Source organism: Alligator mississippiensis, chromosome 11, assembly GCF_030867095.1.
Source record: "Alligator mississippiensis isolate rAllMis1 chromosome 11, rAllMis1, whole genome shotgun sequence".
Taxonomy (NCBI): Eukaryota; Metazoa; Chordata; order Crocodylia; family Alligatoridae; genus Alligator; species Alligator mississippiensis.
Window position 1 is genome coordinate 16,239,157 of NC_081834.1, and position 17,481 is coordinate 16,256,637.

Sequence of the window (17,481 nt, forward strand, 5' to 3'; positions counted from 1 at the left end):
GTGCATAGTCCATTGGCTCATTATATCAGTGTGGCAGGTTTGATTGACTGCTTCCTGTCCAGATGTCGAGGAGATGAACATGCCTCTTTTTCTTCAGCAGCACGCGTGATTCCCCTGGCCCTATCAATCATACTGTTCATGCCAGCCCACTTTCTGTTCTTTCTTCTTTTCTAATGGTCCACATTTAGTCCTTCCTTCCTTTCCAGCTTTTTCAAGCTTACAGGAATGTAACATTGATCCTGACCTTTTCCAGGTTCATTTCGTAACATGTTAGGTTCTTACAGAGATTTGTCATGTCAAAAAATAAATAAAAAGGCAACTAGATTGGGGTCTGCAGACAGGGTTGGAAATAAATTGATCCAATAAAAAAAAATCTAATTTAACAAAAAAGAAAAAAAAAGAGAGAGCAAAAGAAAAAAGAAAAGCCCTTTGCATACATATGGGCTTTAATGTTAAACTAAATGCAAATTTTCCACTAAAAAAAGAGTTAGGAACTTCAGGCACATGATCCTGAATTAGATCAATGTGCACATTTCAGTTAGGCTCTGAGAGCTATTATGCTATGATGATAAAACATATTGTGGTGTATCTTAAAATCCTTCACAAAGCAGGGACATGATCAGCATCGTGATCCTCATCTTGCGGAAGGGGAAAATGAAGCGCAGGGAGATGAAGTGACTTGCTCCAAGACCTCAAAAAGTGAATGTCAGATTCTATCCACACAATATTGTTTCCTCCTATCCTTCTGTATCTATGCACATAGGTTTAAATATCTTCTTTCATTCTGGCTTAGGTAAATAACTGAATACTACATGTCTTGTTTGGGGGTAGAGAAAGGTTAAGTGGAAGGAAACCCTGGGAAAAATTTTAAGCATATGCTTCAATCTTAACCACATTTGCAAGTGTTTTCCTAAATCAAAACCTAAAAATTGTAAGACCTTTCTGCTTTGGCTTATTATATAGGAGTCAGGGCTTGACACAGCATTCTTTGTTAAAACTGCCCATAGATACAGCTTTATGGGAACTAGAATTTCTCCCCCTGCAGAGCCCTTCAACATCACAAAAAAACTCAGATCTGTGAATTTTTATCACGGCTATCTTCTTTCCTTGTATTCACATATTTGTCTGTATCCATGGGTGGGTCTAGAATGTATATAACTTCATTGGAATGAGGTAAAAACAATCTGTAGGGCTGTGAAATAGGAGTTTCATTACCAGGAGCAGCTAATGGCAGAATTGCAGAACAAAGGATAGTTGGATTGGTGGAACATCAAGCCCATTAAAGAAGATAGAGTCTTTAACACCTGCAAAATGGAGACTTTAGAAGGGATCAGATAGATTACAATGAGCCCTGAAGTCAATTGACTCCATCAGCACTGCCTGATGTGTGCAAAATGGGACCTATTCAATTGGATATGGCCTGAATTGGGGACAGTGATTTGAATCATTGATTTGGATCACTGTCCTCGATTCCATTTGGCTCAATTCAAAACTGAAGTTCGATGCTGATTTGGAGAATCAGCGATTCAGCCATAGACACAGCTTCAACTGCTTTTTCTACATACCTCGAGGTACCAGGTGCAGCTCATGAACGCTGCAATGCTGGAGTGGATGTAGTGCCCCACAGAAGTGCAGTCTGCCCCCCCACGTGCTCCATGGTGAACCTAGAAGTGGACCAGAACTACTTCCAGTCCATTTCCGGGTCCACCAGGGAGCGTGTGGAGGGGGGGGGGGGCCCTTGTGACCCCCCCAGCTTAACGATCAGCCACAGGGGGGCCCTAGGTGTCCCCCCCCAGACCCAGAAGGCACCAGTCACTGAGCCAGGGGGGCTCCCTGGCAAGCCCGGAAGTGGACCGTAAGTGCTTCTGGTCCACTTCCAGGTCTGCTGCCAAGCATGCTAGGGAGCCCCCCGTGCTTCTATGGGATCCTCCATGCATCCCAGCATTCATGAGCTGCACCTGGTACCTAGAGTATGTAGAAAAAACATTTAAAGCTGTATCTATGTCCAAATTGTTGAATCTTTCCAAATCAATTCATAGAGTTCTGATTTAATTTGGAGAGATTAAAGGGTTCTCTGATTTGATTTGGATTCTGAGATTTGGCCACTGAATTGGGCCGAAAGTCCGCCAAATCGAATCAGGGACTGAAGCTTCGCACAGCCCTACTGCCTGACTAGAAATGCTGCTGCTAGGCAGCTGCTTTTAAACTTTGGGTAAGCCAGTAATCTAAGAGAAATGCAAATGCACCACTGCATTCTCCTGCATTGGCTTCTTATCTCTAATCATGTGTTGTCTCTTGTTTTAAATGTCAATCATTAACTCTTTGGTGGTAGGACCTGATTTTTTTTCCTGTTTCTACCACACCTGACACAGGGGGAGAGGCGGGGGGGGGGGGTGATGGGGAGATCCATGAGTAGGTCTGTAGTGAAATAAAATGACTAGTCTTACAATGAAATTATATAAAAAAAAAACATTTAAATATTTTATTTGGAAGAATCAAAACTCTTTTTTTTTTTTATCTGCTTCCTCTCTCCTGAACTTCTTAGCCATCACTGTAACAGGGGGGCCTCCTTGGGGCCAATTTACCTTTGGCCCACCCACCTGTTCTGGGCCAACCGCTCACCTTCTCACCCTCCATGCCTTGATGTTAATTAATTAATTAATTAATGATCTTAATAAGTGGGAGGCTGCCCATTTCTTGCCCCAATGCCAGGGGGCGCTATCTGTGGCTCTGTACCTCCCCTACACTGCAGCCCATGACTTGCAGTTGGCATCCAGATGTTACCAACATCCCCGGCCCCACTCTGGGCCCCAGAACCCTACTATTTGAACCCCACCTGGATCCCTCCACTCAGGCGGCCTATTCCGCCTTCATTCCAGGCTGCATAGCTCCCTGAGCTGTTCCCCCTTATGGGTGTTGTCCCCCTAGGACCTTTGGCTACACTGGCCCTGGCCTCACCTCCAGGCCAGTTGGGATCCCAGGCCCTCAGCTCCGGGCATCCCTCGCAGTGGCCCCTGCCCCTTTGACCTTCTGGTGTGCCCCTGGACCCAGCACTGACCAGTCAGGGGATATCAAGACAGGTTTCTGAGTCTATGGCCCTTCTCTCTCCTTGGGTTCCACCTTCCAGACCCTACGAGGGGGTAACCCACCTGGTTGTGGGAACTGGGGTTAAGGTACCCCAACCCGCCTTTCACTGGGGTGGTAACTGGTCTGGCATTTCCTGGTGGCTCCCGCGCCACTGAGAGCCCCACCAGGCCACCCACTCCTGGCAGGGTGCAGTTTCAGGTCATGCCCAGGACCAGGAGCCTCCTGACCATCCCCTTACCTCCAGAGTGTTCCACGAAGCCTCGCAGCCAGGTGATGTTGCTGCGACACCAGCCAGCATCAAAATGCCCTGTTTATATGGGCGGCCAGAGCTCTAAAATGGCCACCGCAATTAAGCACCTGCTGGCTGCTTGGCCCCAGGTCTTAAAGTGACAGGCACAAACGGTTTAACAAACAACTTCCTAGGAAACTAGGAAGTACCTTTGGCTCTTACTCCTATTTTTCCCAGGCAGCTGCTGGCTCATTCTTTTCAGTCTCAGGTTGTTCACCATTGACAATGGACTGGGCTGAAGTTCTTAGCTGCTTTCTCACAAAACCATAAGCAACAGAAGAGTCAGGAACTGGGATTATTTCTAGGGAAGGATCTCCAAGGAAAAAAATAGAGGAAGTGAACTCTGTACATCTTGCAGGCCTAGTAGATGCAGCATTATACTAGGACTGGCTGTTGAGTGCTTTCTTCACAGCTGTGATTCTCAGGTCCATGGCAGTGCACAACTGATTTTCCAGAAAACAGGCAACACGGAAGCCTGAAGAACCACAAAACCTGGAAAACCTCATCGTCTTACCAGCTGAGCTGCCAGGAAGCCTAGAGTCTAGGAGCCTGGATTGGCAAGGAGTCAAGGAGGCAGGCAGGTGACTTGACAGGAAACTTGTCTGGCTTCGTTTTGCTTACAGTCTTACAAAACATTTTGAATTTGATGGGTCAGCATTTTTTGACAGAAAAATGTTCTGTCAGAAAATTTCTAATCAGCTCAAGTGCTCAGTGTATAAGTATTTAGAGATCCTTTCAGATAAAAGGTGCTATGGAGCAGAAAGCTATTACTAGTTGCTTGATAACAAATATTGTCCTGGAAATTTGTGAGAGTATTACCTACCAAAATGTCTGATCCTCTTCAAGACATTGTACATATTAAGGTGCTTCTCACCAACGGAAAAGAGGACCTCTGCTTCTCCTAAGAAGCCTGTGTGTAGTGTTTGTTTTTCTTTTACAAAGTCAAATGAACCTCAATATACACTGCACTTGTATTCCTCCAGCCTTTTTGCTGTCATTTAGCACTCTCGGTCAGGTACTTTACTGCGCATTTTGTTCCTTTTTCCCTTTGGCATTTCATTTGAGTTTGATGAGTATTTGCACAAGGGATGGAACATAGTACTGTGACACTAAGGTGATGGGGTAGATTTTGTTTAGGCCTGAATTTCCAGATGGCTGGACTTCCTCTTCTGGCTGCACCCCACACCTGCAAATTTGTACATGTTTTGAGTTGTGAGCAGAATGCCTATTGCCTTGACTGCAAACAAGAATTGGGTAGCTCTCTGTGTAACTAATAATCAAGTGATCAGTCAGTCTAATTTATCTATTATATCTATTATATGTGTCAAACATATCTTTTAAAATGTTTCAGTTCTACGTGTTTTGCTTTTTAATACATACTATTTCCTACAGTATTCTTGGCTTATGCATTAAGAGGAACAGACCCCGAAAGGAGATAATACAATGGAAAAAAATACCATCAATCACATAATCTTATATTAAAAAGGAATTTCTATTCTTTTCCAATTTGTTTTTACTTGATGTATAAAATAGGCTAAGATTATATGGAAAAATGGAAATTTCAAGCATTGTCAATTCAGTAGGATCAAAACATTTCAGACTGATGTCAAATCTTTTACCTTTGAAAGGTAAAACATTAATAAAGAATATTAAATATATGCTGTTAATTGTATCAAATGAATAGTTCAATATCACATCAATTTGTACTGTGTAAAAATGAAATGAAAAGTTAAGATAATTCATTTCAAAGTTCTCTGATCAAAAAGTTTTCCAAAACTGACACATTCCTGCTAAATATTTCGATTTTAGTGAAACTGCACTTTCCAACAGAAAACTGTTCCACTGAGCATTTTTCCACCAGCCCTACCTTATTGTTCTAACAGGCCTATTTCTTTACTCAATAATCATTTTTAAAAAGCGCTACACCTTTTATGTTACATTTTTAACCTAGTATATTTCTTCTGTGTTTTATTTTGATTCCCTATGCATACACTGAAACAAATCATTTCTTTAATAGGCTGTTTTTGCCCTGGTACAGTGTAGCTATATTCTTTTATGAGGTCCAATCCTTAATCAGGCATTCATAGCTAAAGTGCTGTAATAGAGCTCTCTCTCTAATGCAGAGTCTTTTAAGTGAAGTTCATGGTGCAAAGGTATGATTTTAACACCAGTCTGACATTCCTACCTTACTCATGGCTAAGATCTACTTTTGCTAAACCACTTGCAAATCAGATGCGTCAGGGAAAGAATTTAACCTCAATAATTTAATTAATCCTGTCTGAATTACAGTAGTTTCAGGAATCAGACTTCAAGAGAAACTTCTGTCTCTGAATAGCATTAGAATAATGATCTTGTGTATCTGCTTTCCAATTTGGGAATTCAGCATGCAAATTCAGCAGAAGCCAGGAAGAAGCAACACAACAGAAATGCCCAAAATATTTGTTAAAAGCACTCCATTGTGCTGGGAGTGCCTGGGAAGAGAATGAAAAGGTGAATGAAAGGAGAGTTTACTACAGCACTGCACAGAAATGGAATTAGTCAGTCATGAGATAGCATGTGGCTGTTAGCAGACTGAAAGGCTCTGTTGACTCCGTTTATTCATCATGACTCTTCCGTAGTGTAGATTATTAGTGTGTGTGGTGGGTGGTGGGGAAAAGTGGGGGCTTGTTATAGCTCACTTTTCATATTTCCTTTCCTGTAGGATATTTTAGCTGCTGAAGACCAGAAGAAGTTATTGAAACTGTCATGCCACATAAATGGGAGCACGAGAGGAAAAAAGGCAGTGTCAACAGCTCCCTGAAGATGGATCGAAAGAGCAATGCTGGGAGCAGGAAAGCAAAAAAGTTACGTTCACTTTCAAGATCCCTCATCCTCTGCAACTCCAAGAACAGTGATGATGGGTCCAGCCCTGATGAGAAATGCCCTGATCCCTTTGAGATGTCGACCAGCTGGGGTCCAGAGGGAATTGACATTTACCCTAGACCCCAACTGCTGTGTGGATCAGACATGGATGGCAACATGCCTGAGCCTCTGGCACTCTCAAGTGTGGTCCAGTGCAAGGCTGCTGTGAGCAAGAACTGCAAGAACATGAGAAAACAGTTATTCATCAAGGTAGGCAGTGCGAGGACTATCGTTTATTTTCTGTTTCAAAGTTTTCATGGATAGATTTGCTAATGTTTCTCAGGAGACACAGGGCTGCAGTCAGATTTGCAGGGTCCGTGAGCCAGCGGCATTCCAGCACTGTATAAACAGCACAAAAGTATGTTACACTCTGCCTTGCCCCACTTGCCTCTCTCTGCCTGTTGATGACTGATGGTCCATTGAAGTCAGTGTATTGCTAGGCCGTATCTGGTGCAGCAGCACAGCAGGTGCACCCTACCTGGAATGCAGCAGCTCAGCTGTCATAGTACAAAGCTGTCATTGTAGTACAGATGAGTTTTAAGCAGGGATCTTGTGAGATCTCATAAGCAAAGCAAGACTAAACTGGGTGCATCTGTAGAGGGATAACCCTTCTGCCTGTCTGTACTCCTAGATGTGCCACCTTCTTGAGAGATATGAAAGTGATACCTGGTCAGTAAAAATCTTATGTTATTTTTATCAAGAGAAAATGTTTAGACTCCAATGCTTAGGCCATTTGTCAATCTGAATAATTATACTTTCAATGCCTGCAGTAAATTTCTTCCACAATTTCAGTAGTTCAAATATTGACTTACATGTGGGAGTGGATTCTTCTGTCTGAAATAGTCCTTCCATTAATTTTTTTCTTACCTTCCTCAGAGATGGGAGCAAACCAAAATTCCACATCTAAGCACCCACTAACCTGACAGGGTTCCAGATGCAGTTCCAGATTTACTCCTTGTAGTTTGAGTCTCTTCCTAATGATCACAGCTTGCAGGCTAGAGAGCCACAAGGAGAAGATGGTGAATAAAAACCATTTCAGCCTCAAAATGGAGCCACAATATAAGGACATGAACCAGACATTCTCCTGCATTCTGATACAAAGTAAAATAAGGACTGGAAGAGAGCCAGCCCCAAAAGATATACTGGAATTCTGTAAAACCACATCACTTCCTCCCGTGTAGAAACCACCACGGTGTGCAAGTGGAGGGAGGTTGGCCTCTTGGGCAGCCAGTACATTCTTTGCTGTCTTCCCTTCATGGTCACAGTCCTTTCCTCTTGTCAGGTAGTGTAAGATCCCTTGCTCAAAGGCTCGCAGAATGCCCCGATTTCCCATACCTATCACAATGCCAACCCACATGTTCCTTGTCATCATCTTCCCAAAGACGTTTCAGACAGGAAAGAGCAGTCTAGTCAGCTAGTGCATCTGAAGACCAGGAACACTTTAACTTCCCTCTGGAGCTCCAGTAGGAATATCATCTTCCTCAGGAGGCCATTTTTAATCTTCTGTATATACCTCAGAATGACAACTCAGTCTGGTCTTCATGTTTCCTTTCGTAGGAGAGTTGTTGGTATCCCTTGCTTTGGTATTCCTCTTTTTCACCTCGCTGAGGCTGTACGATAGTATAGGAAGGAATTTGTACATCCTCTCTGTGTGACACAGGTTTGACACATCAAACTCTCTTGTGCAACATGCATCAGGGAGCTCAAGGCAACAATTAGAAGAAAGGAGTCAGTGATTGTCTCCCTGTCCCAGAACACAGGACTCCCTTTTCAACTCCATGGTTAGTTGCAGAAATTCTCTAGTCGCTGTGTGGGGATTAAGTCAGAGAGGCAGTTTTCTCACCAAGAGAGACTTTGTCCACTGCCAAACTTGTGACATGGCCGGGGTACATTATTATATTAGGAAACTCCATTAGTCTATTACTTTTCTGGATTGCAGAGCCTGCAGCCTTGACCATGACATAAAGCAACACCAATGAGAAATGCACAGGATTTAGGTGGGAGGTAGTATCGGATCATTCCCATGCCAACATGTATACTATTATAAAATGATAAGTCATAGGGAGAGTGTATCCTTTTTTCATAAATGTGACTACTAGAGAAATTCACAACTTTCCCCCTACCTGCTGTGAGGATTCTTACCATTGAACCTGGTCAGCTGAGGTTCATATTCAGCCAGGCAATTGTATCTTATACCACTGATGAAGAGGAAGGAGCCTGCAGGCTGCATGTTAAACCCTTGGGGGCTAGATGCATCCTGCAGGCTGTCACTTGACCAGCCCTGATCTAGATGCTCCTGGGTTGCAGTAGCAGTTTCTGTAGTTAGCCTCAGCCTGTGTCCTAAGATGTCTCTGAGACAAATTGTGCTACAACGATATGCCTCTATACACATATGAAATATTTCTATTGGAAAGCTGGAAAATGAAAAGTGGTCCATTTGGAACAGGGGAATGAAAATACTTCCATATTCCCTATATTGCTAAAATAAATCTTTGTATTTTTTTTTTTAAACCACATAGCTGGGAAGAGGAGTTTAGTGTTATCTGGAGCACTCTGGATTGTATTCAAGAGGCAAGAGAATCACCTCAGTCCTCAGACTGGTGGTAGCTAAGGGTATCTTCAGCGTTTTCTTGTGGTGCTGCCAGCTTGGAGGAGCTGGGGAGATGGGCTGTTTTGACCTCTCACTCGCTCTGTTCCTCCTTCAATGCACGGAGGAATTAAACAATTTAGGAAGGAAATCCTAGTGGGTGGTTTGTGACCATTCAGCACTACTAATACGTAAAGTGCAATGGCTCAAGGGACAGTGACTGGGCCTAGAAAAATCAACAAAGGAAAGGAAATGATGGGGGAAAAAAGGGCTGAGGTGGAATAAGAGAAACAAGGACATTTCAGAATGGCCTCTTGGCAGCAATACAGTGTCTTATTATATTTAGTACAAACAACAACTAGACCAATGGAATATTGAACTTATGATTTAAAGGAACATTGTCAAGTTGAACACTAGAAACTAATAGTATAGCAGAGACCAGTCATGAAGGGAAGAAGGACTTCTGATCCAATATGGCTTTTTCTGTCTCTAGCATAAGAGGTTTACCATTGACCCCAACATTTACATTTTCTAAGTCAACGATTTCTAAGACCAAAGCCCAACAAAAACTTTTCTATTTATTTTTTATTCCAATGGAATATATTTTTTTAACCAAACATTGCCTTGGAGCATTCAGGATGCAACAGTGCAGCATTGTGCAAACGCATGAGAACCTGAAAGTGAAACTGAAGAACAAGCAGGAAGCTGACTGGTCTAGTGTTACTGTCCCTGTGATGAGAAAGTCTATATACACGCATCAGCATAATCAATTGGTAATCCTGATTTTAAATTTCATACAAATTTCAGAAGCAAATCTGGTAAAAGTAAGGGGATGCTTTTATTTTCTTGACTATTTCTCTTTGAAATCATAACATTCAGGAAAAGAATAAGGATTCAAAGGCAATGTTATGCCAGTTGCCTCAGCATGCATGCATTAGAACAGTAGCCTCAACCTTTTGGCCTCATGGGCAAAATGAGTGGTGCAGGGCTGGTCTGCAGGCCAGATCGGACCCTGCACACCAGGATCATGCCCCAGGGCCCTGCACTGCCCCCATCCCACTGGGATCAGGCTCCAGGGTCCTGCACTATCTCCTCCCAGAGCCATCTCTTGCCCAGTCCCGTATACAGGGATCAGGCTCCAGGGCCATGCACCACCTCTACCCACCCTGTGTGCTGGGATTACTTCCCGTCTTGTGTACCTGATCTATTGTGCAAGGCCATGGCCCATGGTGCTCCCAATGGATGTGTAGGGAACCCTATGAGCTGGATGACAGTGCCAGAAGCCAAATCTGGCTTGCAGGCCAGAGGTTGAGCACCCCTGCAACAGAAATTCTCTTATTCCATGAACACATAATACGTAATCTTAGGTCCATGCAATGTATTAATTTACATGTGGTACCTGAGACTCATGCTTATACAGCCTCTCATTATACCCTGCCCAAATGCAGCTGTTATATGTTTTAGAGGTATCTCTCAATTTATTTGTAGGCTGCTTTACCATCACTGCTGGCTGATTCTCTTGGTTTTTATGCAGTTTTCAGACACCTCTGCTCACATGAAGGCCTCTCTCATATTGTGCAGAGGTTGGGAAAGGAGGATACACGAGGCAGAACATACAGAGAGGTGAATAGTGCCATTTTTTCAGGGAAAGGAGAGAAGGAAAAATGGAGAAGCTCATAAGGGGGAAAAGAAAGAAGGATTGGAGGAAATGTAGGATCATGAGGAGACGGAAAAGAGAACAGAAGATGGGAAAATGGGAAACTTGAGACTAGACACTCTGAAAATGAAAGTGCGTGGAGGAGGAGAAAGAGATAGGCAGGAGCAATGAGGACAAAAGAAATGGAGTGGTGTCATGGCTGAACTGCCAAAGCACCATTATCTGGAAAATCTTTAGACTCTCACTGTCTGGTTGGTGCTTCATGAAAACAATATGAAAGAACAACATGTGCCATCATTCACACCTCTGCTAGAAATATCAAACCAAGGGCATGTAGCAATCAAACAACTTACCCCGAGGGAGATGGTCACTCGGAAAGAATGCCCCGGTCTGACTCCTCCTCTTTCACTTGTAGCTTCCTTACTGTCTTATGCATTCGAGACAAGGTTGTTGGGTAAATACAACATCTCCTTCTGGGCCTTAACGATCCTGATCAATCCTGCAGTAAACCCAGGTGGCCCGGCAGGGAAAAGAGAGAAAGTGTGACCAGGGTCTGACACGATGCACAGACCCAAAGGTAATAGTGGGCAATAGAGACTATACGGCAGGGCTGTTAGGAAAGACAAAACCAATTGTAAGGAGGAGTAGACGGGACCGTGGAACATTGTCTTTGAGCTGGCACGTTCCTCTGGAAACTGAAGAACTTGACAGCCATAATCCCCTAGCTTTGAGCTGTCTCACAGCTCTGCCTTACGAACTGCGTCTTCTCTTCCACCCACCACCCAGCATCATATCATTACAGGGAACAGCAGGCAGCACCCAAACCCTGTAAAAATACAAGTGACAACAGGAAAACTGGAGGCGTCCAGGATCAGGGATTACACTCTGTGACAGGTTTTCTTTATGATTACCCCATATTCCACAGGCTGGAGATGCAGGTTTGCCAGTGGATGATAGGTCCCTGCACGGCTCCAAAGCCATATTGACACTTCCACAGGGCCCCACCTACAAAAGGAAAAACAAGTCATTTTCTCTTCATCAGCATCATGTATTTTTATTAATTTCCTGTTCAAAAGAGGAGTAGTATTTGGCCCATTTGTGACAGGACAATTTCCATAGCAGCAGACTGTAATGTCTCAAACACAAGACTATGGCAAGCCTGCAGGATCAAGCAAAAACTGGGAGGGACACTGCATTTATCCAGCCAGTTATTTATTCCTTCCCTTTTTCCATTAAGTCTCTCTCTCTCTCTAGCTTTTTTTTCTCCTTCCTTCTTCCTGATCATGAAATCAGAGGCGTGTTATCCTTCCAGCAAGCTGAAACATGTTGAGATGCAGGGTGTCATATGAAATAAGTATGTGCTGCAACAGGTGGGACATAGGATACAGGTTTCCAGCAATAAATAAATAAATAAAAACGTTGCTCAGGCTAATTGAGGGATAGAACAATGTATTTATACGGCTTGCTCTATTTAAATACCTGTGTGTCCATCAACAAGACACAGACTTGCTTTTTTGTAGGAACTTGAACCCCCTGCCACCTGCTGCAGTATCCAATTACTTCATTTACCTGTGACCTCCTAATTCCACCACCAGGAAAAAGAAGGAAAAAATTGGAGACAAGCCGGTAGAGAGGGTTGGAGTAGCCCTCTCCAATGGCACCGTGCCACTAGCCCATGAATTTTTCACCGGTATCAGCTGCTATCGTTAGTAATTGCAAAGGGAATTTGCAGGCAGCTGCTGAGAAAATAAATGACATTTTGCCTAAATGTTTTTAAAAGGCCAGATCCTCAGCTGGTCTGTGTCAAAATCAATGGAGCTCTGCTGATTTACACCCACAGAGATCCTGTCAGAGCTGCCACAGCAGGAAATGTTTCTCAAAGAAAATTCAAACAGGCTATGTCCTCTAAATATGTGACTGAGAAACCACAGCTTTTTTTAATATGCAGCAGGCTAGAGAAGCCTAATATTTGAGCTCACTATTGTACTGTTGTTTTTTTGTTTTTTGTTTTAAAACAGTCAATCAGGTTATTGTCATCTGTTTAGTTAACTGATTCAGAGACCTTACTTGAACTATCCTTATGCAGCAATGTACTTCATTTCAGACAATCTAACTACTGTGAGTAATGTTAGAGGCGCACAAAAGTTTTTCAGTTTTCCACTGATGCCATGGTTACACTTGCTTCAAAACAACATCTGGAACGAGATGTTTCTAGATGGGACTTTCAGCGAGAACTGTCTAATGAGACCATGACGGAAAAGGCAATCTTGTAAATGGCAAAGATAAAAACATATTAGGATAGTGTGAGTTTGGCAAGAGGAGAATGGACAAAAGTTGGTATACAGTTGCAAACTCCATTTCCAAAATGAAATACACAAAGGAATAACTGGATCTCAGATGTGCACAGATGCATTCAGCAAGGTCTTGGGATATACCTGTGATCCAAGTCTTTCTTTCAAACTGAGATGTGTTGCAGAAATGCAGATCTTTCTGACATTGGTCTACTTTCACGTCCAGGGTCAATAAAATTTGAACAGATGCAAAATCAAGCATTACCAGCTTTATTAAGCTGTGTGCTGCAAGACCATCTACAAGTGAAACAATTTTATTCATTGGCAGCAAGTGTGCACGAAACTTATATTCCAGTAACGACTAGGTCTGCATGACCTAGAAGGAACCCACCTGCCCACCAGTGAACCTGCCAACTTCATTTTAACAAGCCCTTTACGTTTGCCAGACATGGGGCCACATCACCTAATAAAAACAAGATACATTAAAGAAAAGGGCAAAACAACTCAATCCTCTGTTCTTGGAAGCACCATCAGCATTTTTACTTACAAAATAATAAATGTGACAGGAAGTCAAAGACATTAAGGAACAAAGCCCCCTCCCCTCACCCCCCCAAATGTTGGCAAATGGAGCATTAGTTAATCCAGTGGTTTTTGTTTTTTTAAAGATCAGCTTTCATTAATTTTATGTCATGTTGCAATAACTTGGATGTTACTATACTGAGCTACATCCAGTACTCAAAAAGTGCAGAGGCTGACAGCACATGTATATTTAACCAAAAGTCCCTCCAGCCCCATATTTTTTTCTATAATTTACATACATTCATTTCCAAATGTGACTGACAGGCAGAGCTTAGCTGAAATGTAACCAAGCCTGGTAAAGTGCAAAAGGACTTAAAGGAAAATTATAACTGCTCCCTCAACTTTTTTTAATAAAGTCCAGAGGAGACCTACCTTCCATTTTAGCATTCCTGCTAATAACTGATTGTGGCCAGAAAAATACCCAAATCAGGCCTCATTACTATTATTTGCCACTTATATTACAGTAATACCTGGGATTTCCAGTTAGGCTGGTGTTCCCATTGTGTTAGTCATTAGACAGTGAGACACAGTCCCTGATCCAAAGCATGCACAATATTCAGTGCTCATCTTGCAAATAAAACCAGGTAGCTCAATACCTGCCCTTGTGCGGAGCCCCATTAAATCAATGAAAACTGACATGATTCTCTTACAGGACTGGGGTGTAAGACTTGTAGATACACCAGGCAATTTTGCATGGACAAATGCAGGTTTCAGAGAGCCTAATGGGTGTACTTGTGCAGGGGTGTTTATGCACCATCATGTCTAGGAACAGAGTGAAACCTAAGGGGGATAAAAGTTTGTCCCACTCTAAGAAAAAAATAAACCCTCTTTGTATCTAGGATTCCCAGCCTGCAGGCCCTTACTCATGTAATAAATGCTACTCATGTGAGTAGTTCCCTTTGTTCTGAATGGACAGTTCATAGAAGGTAGACTTATTTGGACATATCTACTCTTTCAGACGACCATGATAGGGAGTGCTGCCTGCCACCCTCACTTGGTGTGCTATGAAGTAATGTAGCTGCCTCAGTGTGACACTGGATGTGTGCCCATAAGCTCATCATATACCAACCCCAGCACTAAGGCAGTTATGTGATTCCCATTTTGATGACTATCACTAAGAATAGGCATAAGAACAGTGAACTTCATGGAGGCATTTTCTAGACTGGGCCCCTGCTTGTGTAGACATGCCTTTTACATAATTATGAATACAGCATTAAATAAAAAACAGTCTATGTACTGCTTTGAACCACATTGCTTTGCTTGCTTCTCTGCTTTAGCTGTCCCAGCCTCTATCACTCCCAGCTGCACAGGCTTTCCCTGTCTGTGGGGAGTTGGCCAACTGGCAGGAGGAATCCGCTGCTATTTTTTAATATTTGTTTTACTACAGTCATTCTGGAGAATTAGTGCCTGAACCTCACTGGACCCACCTGTGCCAAAATCTATATCAGTTAAACAGAGGGTAAAACATAGCTCTGCTGTAATTCCACTGATTTCAAGTATAAGGTTTAACTTTCCCTGGAGGTTTAACTTGACTGAAAAAATAAATGTATATGCTCCAAGACGAATAGTTGAGAACAAATAAATTAGATGAAAACAGACCTTTGTCTGTATTTCAAACAGATGACTTGTGAATTGGAAGCACCCCAGCATGCAGAAAGGATTACCAAAATCCAGACCCTCATCTGTGATTGGCTTAAACATAACCAAACATAACATAACCTCATCTGTCTTAAACATAACCAAACCTATCCAGTTGGTCAGTCAGTTGTCAGGCATTTAAAGGTCCACCCTTTGCCTACTGAATGTCAGTGGAAGCCCTTCGGTGGGTACTGAATTGCGCTGTTGCTAAACCAAAGCATCACATTAGCTGTGGGTGATCTCAGGATGGGGGCAAGTTGTGTTCTTTGACATGAACTCTCAACTGAAAAAGGTAACAGAAGGTACTATATGGCCATCTCTGTTACTCTGTTAAATTCTTCTGTTACTATCAATCAGATTTTATGTAATTACTATGCAAGAAGCAAGGATTTCTTAGGGTGACATTTTTTATTGGAATGGTTTATATTTTATTGTCTAACTTAATCCCAACTACCTAGCTGGTCCAATAAAAGATATCACCCTAAGGAATCCTTGTCTCTTGCATAGTTTCTGGACTATCACAGCTACAATATTACTCTTACACTACAAGTGATTATTACCCATTTATGCCAAAAAACTATATCAACCCTAATCCCTGGCATTTAGTGAGAAACTGAGTACTGGCTGTTGTAGGGGGAAGAATGTATAACTTTATGCTCCCTCATTTCTTGGTGAACAATTGTTCACTTGAGGAACAACTTGGCCTATAACTTACAGCAGCCTCAAGGACTCCAGTTTCACACCAAAGGCTGAGGTTTCAGGTGTGGGTTTATTGTAGAGCACTTTGATTTGCCCCTCTGACCTCGTCCTTCTACTTTTCTGGAATGTATTATTTTCCTGTCCCTCTTTCCTCCTTATATTATCATGGACAAACTTAATCTATCCCGATTATTGTCAAAATCTATCAACTGCTTTCTAGACCCCCATGGACATATGAATAGCATTATAACATCCCCCCTTGCAGTCAGAAGCCATTGCAATCTAATGAAGAACAACTGTGTGAGATATCTCATTCATAAAGGCAATTCTTCATCCACAGCCAAGCTGCAATTACGTCCTGTTTTTTTTGTGCTAGAAATAAACTGGCTCTAGTAGGAAGAAGAAAATGTAGGCACTTTTTTTTAAAGTCTAACTATATTTGACTGTAACACTCTCTGCACATTTAGGCTTACATACTAAAGCCTTGATATCTTTGTCTTCCTGAACCAGGACAGCTCCATCTGCAGACTTTGCATAGCTACAGGAAGCGAGGGCTTGGGGATCCAAGTCTCCAGAAATCCAAATTGCACCTCTCCTGGGAAAGTCTTCACTGTCAGCCAAGTGCTTGCTGGAGGCGCTGCCCACAGGTGCGGTATGTGCTTGGTTATTCTGGGTCCATTTGACTTGGTGGGTTTTTCAGGATACATTTTTCTAACTTTAGCTGCACTTTAGATCTTACTTTCAAAGGAAACCAGTGATGTTGAAGAAACATCTTGTATCCAGCTGCCGAAATGGGAAAAGATATTAGAAATAAGAGCTGGGGCTGTGCACACACTTCCCAAGGCCAAGAGCAAACCAGGATTAGAAAGATGATAGCTGGCACATAACATAGGGGTTTATGGTATCCTTTATCTACTGCCCTTAAAAAAGGCCAGAAAGAAGTGACACCACTTCACAGGAGCACTGGAGAGCTTTGTGGACCAGGGTTCCCTTACAGCTTATTCAGCATCCACAGCATATTGTTCTCTATGGTACTGCATAACAGTGATGTTACTTTTTTGGGCACCAAGAAGTTTCTATACTCAGACCATCAGAGAAGCTCTGCCTTCAGCCAGCCCTGATCAGCAAGTTCAAGGTGTCAGGAGAAAGAAAGGATTTAATTTTGTTTTTCAGTGGGTGAGACATCAGAAAGTTTCCCAATTATGCCATTTTGTTCCTAGGTCTATAAAATCATGTGTCTATGCCTGGGTGTATTTTCTTTTCTTTTTCTGTAAGGGATGGTCGTCTAAGTCCAGGGGATGAACTTTTATCACTAAATGGACAATCACTTAAAGACCTTTCCTGCAAAGAGGCTGAATCTCTCATTCAGTCAGCAACAGGCTTGGTGACCTTAGTGATTGCCAACAAGGTAAGCCTGAAGGCTGTGGGCCACCTCAAAATACCATGGCATTTTAACAGCATTTACTTCAAAGACTAGGGTAATTTGTGCACCAAACATCTGGAAAACCTTGTTTTTCCTCTTCATGACAAACCCCCAAACCTCATGTGGTGAGATTCTGCATGGCGTTCCAGGAAAAAACCAGAGGCCATGAGAAGGCAGAGTTCTTGGAAATGTTGGCGGGGGCTCGACAAGCATTCCTTTCACAAGCAAATGTGCATTTGCCATTTGCAAACTAAAGGAATGCAGAGCTGGATAGCAGCAGGGAGAGGTTTTCCCAAAGGTGGGGCCAAGTCTCGAGGCAGCCCCAACCAT

The 17,481-nt window shown here is 42.7% G+C and overlaps 1 protein-coding gene across 9 annotated transcripts in view; it reads left to right on the plus strand.

The window, feature by feature from the left end:
- IL16 (interleukin 16) overlaps positions 1-17,481 on the plus strand; it is a 78,399-nt gene that overhangs the window by 18,228 nt on the left and 42,690 nt on the right. For 8 of the 9 annotated variants that reach the window (XR_009455559.1, XM_059714611.1, XM_059714613.1 and 5 more), the window contains 3 exons: positions 6,078-6,487; positions 16,239-16,375; positions 17,004-17,136. Coding sequence is in view for 7 of the 9 variants with exons in the window: in XM_059714611.1 (XP_059570594.1) it covers positions 6,122-6,487; positions 16,239-16,375; positions 17,004-17,136 (636 nt within the window). In the remaining 2 variants the exon portion in view is untranslated. Of the gene's footprint in view, positions 1-6,077; positions 6,488-16,238; positions 16,376-17,003; positions 17,137-17,481 lie in introns of those variants that run through there. The other variant, XM_059714618.1, reaches the window with a different exon arrangement.